Consider the following 6,828-nt stretch of genomic DNA (forward strand, 5'->3'; position numbering starts at 1 on the left):
GCTCCCTGCTTGCTGACGTTTTCCGTTTTCGCAGCATTTTTTTCCCCCAGTTTGGCCCCGATGGACGTCCATGAGCGGAAGCTGCAGGAAGAGGATACACCAAATGGATGTTAACTTTTGGTTTGTTTTCCTAAACTTTTTTTGCAAAATCAGCTGCGTGCTCGTTTTGCAAGAAACCGACACGAGGATGGGCACGGAAAGGAAGCCCGAGCGCTGAGACCAGAGCTCAGCTGCTGAGGATCAGTCCCACGGAGCAGACGGAGGTCGGGATCAGGAGGATTACAACGGTGTAAATCTGAGAAACCAAGCCAGATTAACCCACCTCCATTTTTAGGGGCCCTACTTGCTTTGGGAACCCACTATCTTTCAAACACAGCTGCTTTGGGAAGCGCACCGAGCAAATTTAGATGTAAAAGGATCAGGAAGGAGTCTCCGCTGCAACAAACTCAAAATATCCTCAGTGCTCCACCAAAGAAAAGCTCTCTGTTTTTACCTGTTTCTCTTTCCTCCTAGAGAGCCTAACGCTTTTCCTGGAACCTTAACCCAAGCACACAGCCCTGTCCTCAGCCCGTTCCCCAGAGTGAAGGGGAAGTAGTGCGTGCAATGCCCAGTGCAGAGTCCCAGAGCCCCCTCCCCACAGCACCTACTTGCAGAGAACAGCACAGGTGAGACCCTGCAGCAGGCAGGGAGGAGGAGCTTTAACCTGGGCGTTTCCGGCTCATTTAAGCATTTGGTCTCAGCTGGCCCTCAGAACACCAACGCAATTAGCAAATGGAAGAAGGCAGCAGCTCAGGACTGAAACTGCAGACAGCAGTGCTTCCTCGTGAGAGCCCGAATCTGTTCTCGGTAAGGAGTGCAGGATTTAAGGTGAAAACACAGCCAGCTGCTGTGCTGTGTGAGAACTGAGTCAGCCATCAGGATGGGGAATGCAGGTTAAGCTCTGTGGGTCAGAGAAGTACCTTGTGCTCCTGGCTGCCATCAACTCCGTTCTCACTGTGGAACGGGGCCTCCACCGACTCTGATCCATGCTGGAGCAAATTGTCGTTGCTCCTCAGCTTGGGGACAACTTTTCCAAGGCCAAGAATGCTAAGAGCAGCTCTTGAGGATTTACTGTCAGCTCACCCATGTTCTTCTATTGCCAGAGCACACCCCCATCACAGCTGACTGATTCTACCAAATTAAAAGAGGGGAGATTTAGATTGGGTACAAGGAGGAAGTTTTTACACTGAGGGCAGTGAGGCACTGCACAGGGTGCACAGAGAGGTGGTGGTGCCCCATCCCTGCAGACAGCCACGGTCAGGGGACAGAGCTGTGAGCACTGCTGGAGCTGTGGGTGTCCCTGTGCACTGCAGGCAGTGGGAGCAGATGGCCTTCGGGGGTCCTTTCTGACTCCAACCATTCTATGATTGGTTATTTTTAATCCATTTGCTGAAGGCAGTCACTCTAGAAAATATATATGTAATGAGTGTACATAGTGTTTTCTTTTTATAGTAACAATGCTTTTAACCTTGTTAATTGCAGGATGAGCCTCCCCGCACTGGGATGGTGTCGGGATGGTGTGCCCGGGCTGCAGGCACTGGGACAGAGCAGGAGCCTAGCGCTGCTGCAGCCCATGCAGGAGGTCAGCAGCCTCTGGGCTGTTTCACTGCTGTGGATGGAGGCGCGGTGATGCTCAGCATTGGCCACCTGCACCCAAAGCGGAACATGCAGAGAGTGCGGATACTGAAATGAAGAGCTTGGGCTGCATCTGACAAAGAAAAAGACATGCACTCCCCAAGGTCCCCAAAGAGAACGTGCTCAGCGTCACGTTCTGCAAGCCAATGCTTTGAATAAGAACCGCTTTGCACAACCCCGTGTGAGCCAACAGCACAAAGGAGCTCAGCCCATCTCCAGCACCTGCACTGCAGCCTTGCCTGCCCCGAAGCCTTCCCCAGCCCGTGTGCTTTTGGCTGCTTTGCAGGACACAGGCCTGATGCTGCTGCATCCAAAAGCTCTCTCTTATATCCACTTCTCATTCAACAATTCACATTGTTCGGGCATTAAACTTGGATCTAAAGGATGCTGTGTACACCAGGGCAGACAGTACTGAAACTCCTGTAGCCTCCTGTATGGCCTGAGTGCCTTTAGTCCGTCCTGCGCTGCACTGCACACAAAATGAATGCTTTCTTCTTCATTTCACAGTATTGCAGCTTCACAACACAGGGTCGACAAATCCTAAAGCAAACCAGGGACAACACAGAGGGCATGAACCTTCCCCACCACCACAATGTGCTCTGGGATTTCCTTTAGCCCAGCAGCTGCCTCCTGGGGAATGCAGTCAGGCAGAAAACAGAGCCCAGAATAGGCATGTGTGTCACTAAAACCACATCTGAGGACAGAGCTGCAGTCAGAGGAAAAAGGTGTGACGCACCAACGAAGGCTGCTGCAGAGATGGGTTAATGCATTCCTTTAGATACAAGTGAGAACTGGTTCTATATGTTCTCTATTCACCAGATCAGTAACAATGCACACCACTATTCTACATGGTGATAGAAAAATGATAAAGCTATCAAGAAAACCACAAATGTGATTTAAGAGGTGAAAGCACATCTGTGAGAAAGCCCTCTTCCAGCCAATCCAACACCTAATCTAATGGGGCCATGAACAGTTACAGAGGTAGTTTGATTAATTGGTTTTAGAAAGCAAAAATCCGAGTAGGAAAACGCTTTGATTTAGCTGAGCAGTGCATTTAAAAATGTGAAGATCAATAGCTGGGTCCTGCCCACTGTGTTCTCATCAACAAAGTTCAGCTCACTCCAGGAGAAAGGAGCAGAAACTGATCTGATTAGCAGGATGCCGGACCAGAGCTGGTAGCTGACCCAGGGCAGACATTTGAGAGCCAAATGGAGCAACACCCTGACTCGAGCAGCCGCAGCCCCTAGCACAGCCCTGACACCAACAAACCGCTCCAGTCACCTCCACGTCCTGCACTACGCCTACAACACACACAGGAGCAGGTGAGAGATGAACACAAACCAGCAGGGCAGGACGGCAAGCTGCCCACACTGCACCTCACGTATTTCCTCCCATGGCAAACTGCTGCAGTTGGCATGCGTACCAAACCTTGGTACAGTAACAGCAGTGGTAAAGCACACTGACTTCCTTCATCAAGAATTCAGAGGCACAGATCCAGTGTGTGCAGCTCAGACAAATCCAAACCAGAAGTGTGTGGGTTTCCAGAACGATTTATTTATCTAAGTCATGTCCTCTGATAGCAGTAGTGCATACGCTGTGATAAACCGACACTGAGAAGATTTAACAATTTCTTCATTTAATAAGCGATTTTCACTACATGGTATTGTACACTGTCATCTGTTCAAAAAAGAGTCTCAGTTTTTAAAAAATGAGATACCAGGAGGTATCTGTATAAACTGCTGATCAATGCCGCGGGTTGGCTCTTCAAGCTGTTTCCTGGGCGTCTTCGTAAAACAAAGTCTTTAGGCCAAAATGCACAAAGCCATTCGGGCAGACATGGAACCGTTTCCATAACTTCCAGCTGTCTGACACGGCTGCCATGGGACTGATGCAACTGTAAGAAGTCCGTTTGATAGAACATACAGAAACTGTACAAAATTGTGTTTAATTTTACTGTGAATAGAACAAACAGCACAGCATTTCTACTCGCCATTTCAAGTCCAGACTTCCTTTTCTCTCCACGAGGAAGGCAAGAATGGAAAGCCCTGCCAGCTCAGTGCGGTGGGTCGTGTACATACAGATTTCTATGCAGACTTTGGCTTCAGGAAAGACACGAACACTTGAAATAATGGCTTTAGTTGTCACTTAAAGGACAGGGATGTGTGTTTTCATTAAATATACATCATACCAGTGATGCTAGGGAGGTTGAAAGTTATTTCTAATGTTGACAGCGATAAAACCAACGTGTACAGGACAAGACATAAAAAGAAAAGCAATCCCTTTAAAACAAATTTTAACGTAAAAAAAAGTTCACAGTGGTTTGTATAAACAGAATGTAATCTCCAACAGTAACAAACTCCTACTCTCACAGCACACTAGTGCCCTCTTTAGATCCTAAAGAAGAAAACAAGCATTTACACTACTCATTGTACAGATTGAGAAAGTCAGTTGTACAGTTACCCATAATGACAGGATAAATGCTGGAGTGTACAGCCGGAACACCAACAAAAGGAAAGTTTAAAACTCTTTTCCTAGAAGGGAGAAAAGTCCTTCATTTGCTGTTACAACCAGCAAATGCCATTCATCAAATCAAAAGGGAAACCACAAACACGTTCTATTTTGAGCAAGCTGAACAGTACACGTTACAGTTTAAAAATGAAGGTTATATATTATAATACAAGTCCCAGCAAGGCAGTACCACGTGGACTATTTCTTTGCTTGCTTTGTGATCATACTCCTGGGAGGTGTTACAGGTCTGCTAGCGTTGGGCTTCTTCTTCTCTGCGGGTTTCAAAATCTGAAAGAGACAGTTCAGTCTTTAAGGAAAACTGTCAGCAGTCTTACATCCCAACAACCCATTTGCTAGCGTAAGGCGTTTTACGCAGATCATCTGGGCAGCTCAAAAGCCTCTGAAATAAATAGATTTTCTGCTCTGAGCTCTGGCAGGCCTTAGAGCAGCTGACCAGAAAGCCCATGCCAATGGAAGCAGGAAGACAGCTGATAGCTTTGCTCTGGTGATTTAATCCCAGGGTCAAATGGTTCATCTACTCACACCAGTAAGAGCTTATCGCATTTTTAAAGCCACAAGGGCAAACACAGCTCTGCCTACATTTGATACCTGAGAGATCTATTGGAGGTAGGTGTTACAGTTTTGTGACGGTACAGTATAAATGGAAAAGAGGAAATTTAAAGTGTGATTGCAATAACTAGGAGGTAAAATTGTCAGATACGATACCTGAAAAGAACACATTAAGGTTTCATCCACACTCATCATGGCACCTGCATTATCAAATTCTCCACAGTAATTCGGGGCAGAAAAGAGAGTTACCAATTGTCTTTTTGCAAAAAACTCATATCCATCTTCCACAACCTATGGAGAGAAATGCAGAAATTACACCGGGCAATTTCTTCCAGACAAAGTACAATGCAGCTCTAGCAGAATCAGCAGCTGAAGAAATAGTTACAGCCAAGGAGCACAGGTCCTAGACTTTTACCCCCAAACTGGAAAAACATCACAAGTTCCAGTTTAGCAACAAGGTCCATCAACAATAAAAGCCACCAGAGTTCTACTACATTCAAAGCTATCTTGTTCAAATATCAGATCCACACCACAAATGTATTAAGAATTAACTATAAAAGTTTTTAAACAGTGGATAAGTTGCTTCAAGATGCTGGAACTTCCATCCTTACAGATATTTAAAAGCCAGATGGATGAGATCCTGTGTGTCTGGTCTGACACTGTTTTGCTCCAAGCTGAGTACATGTGTGTGGAGATAACCACCTCAGGTCCCTTCCACTTCAATTATTCTACAGTTTAACACACAAAATTAAAATACCTGATGAGCTCTACATATGAGATCCAAATCATGTTTATGGAGAAACTTAGCAACCACTTCAGCTCCAAAAGTAAAGGACACTCCTCTGTCGTTTTCACCCCATCCTAAGACATCTTTGTCAGGGTCAGACCACAGGAGATCACAAAGAAGACCTTGGTCAGGTACATCAGTGGGGCGCATAATTCGTCTGATCTGTTCCATCGACTGCAGGTCTGGTGACAAACCTGTGTGGAGTTGAGACGTACACAGCTCACATTTTACTCCAACTTAGTGTGAAATTGAGGAATCAGCTCAAGATGAAAAAAGCTGACACAGACTGATCCACCATCAACATTTGGTGTGGTCCAATGGCAACGTGAACCAACATTTCAATCCAGCTTTTTTTTTTTTAAAGCTTTTCTAACAGAAGACACTAAGATATACTGAGAGCAAGATGAGCAAAGCCACTTCCATGTGTAAAGGATTACAACAATCTCACTTTAATAACCTGCAATTGTCTGTTAGAAGAGCTATTAAGAGGCACTAATACTAGAAGCCACGAGGCCTGTTTATTTTAAAGATCAGGCTGAATAACATGGAATACAGGATCAGATCTCATACCATTTTTTTTTACTGATATTCCTCTCAAGCAACTGTTATTACTTGCAGGTGATAATATACATGTTGCAGCTTAAATGCTCTGTGCAGCTTTTCAAAGTAATTAACAAGTATCATACAGCATAACGGGGCCAATGTGTAAATGAAGCACTAAAACATTGCTTTCAGAATGTTTATACAGCTTCTGGTCATGCAAGTCAAAAAACCGTTCGGAACTCTTTATTCCAAAGGAGACAGTACTAGAGATGTCCCCTGACTAAAAATAAAGCAGGCAGAACTACCAGCTCAGCAGTTCACAACACTACCACTAATCAAGCTCTCAACACAAAGCGAGGCAGAGACAAATCCCTGAAGTTTCAAAACTTCATTAATGAGGTCCAAGACAAAAAAAAACCCACAAAATGATGTTTTCCAGCAATAGAAGCACACATCATGAATATGAAATTGCCAATATTTCAGTATTACAGGGTATTATATTTTTTTTAAGTATCAACTAAAAACTCACCTCCATGACAGCAGAATATCTTCTCATCCACAATTGCTGCAATTGGTAAACAGTTAAAACAATCTGTGAAGGTTTTCCACAGCTTAATATTGTATCTTCTCTTACCTAAAAAAGATGGGGGAGGGAGGAAAGTCAATATACTTCCCTAACACAACTACAAACCTAATATGGCTGCCTGTAAGTAAGACTTGCAAAAAAGTGAACAATAAAGTTTATA

At 44.8% G+C, this 6,828-nt stretch overlaps 2 protein-coding genes across 3 annotated transcripts in view; both read right to left on the reverse strand.

The window, feature by feature from the left end:
• The window catches only part of HVCN1 (hydrogen voltage gated channel 1), a 6,403-nt gene extending 5,674 nt beyond the window's left edge, over window positions 1-729 (reverse strand). The window contains exon 1 of one of the 2 annotated variants that reach the window (XM_019621047.2): window positions 648-729. The gene's annotated coding sequence lies outside the window, so the exon portion shown is untranslated. Of the gene's footprint in view, window positions 1-493; window positions 622-647 lie in introns of those variants that run through there. The other variant, XM_019621048.2, reaches the window with a different exon arrangement.
• A 2,479-nt stretch (window positions 730-3,208) lies between these two features.
• Window positions 3,209-6,828, reverse strand: part of PPP1CC (protein phosphatase 1 catalytic subunit gamma) — a 15,746-nt gene continuing 12,126 nt past the window's right edge. Inside the window, exons 4-7 of the mRNA XM_010720170.3 lie at window positions 6,612-6,716; window positions 5,510-5,733; window positions 4,909-5,043; window positions 3,209-4,470 (exon numbers count right to left, since the gene is read on the reverse strand). Of these exons, the coding sequence (XP_010718472.1) occupies window positions 4,381-4,470; window positions 4,909-5,043; window positions 5,510-5,733; window positions 6,612-6,716 (554 nt within the window). The 3' untranslated portion in view covers window positions 3,209-4,380. The remainder of the gene's footprint in view (window positions 4,471-4,908; window positions 5,044-5,509; window positions 5,734-6,611; window positions 6,717-6,828) is intronic.

The sequence above is a fragment of the Meleagris gallopavo genome, chromosome 17 (genome assembly GCF_000146605.3).
Source record: "Meleagris gallopavo isolate NT-WF06-2002-E0010 breed Aviagen turkey brand Nicholas breeding stock chromosome 17, Turkey_5.1, whole genome shotgun sequence".
Classification (NCBI taxonomy): domain Eukaryota; kingdom Metazoa; phylum Chordata; class Aves; order Galliformes; family Phasianidae; genus Meleagris; species Meleagris gallopavo.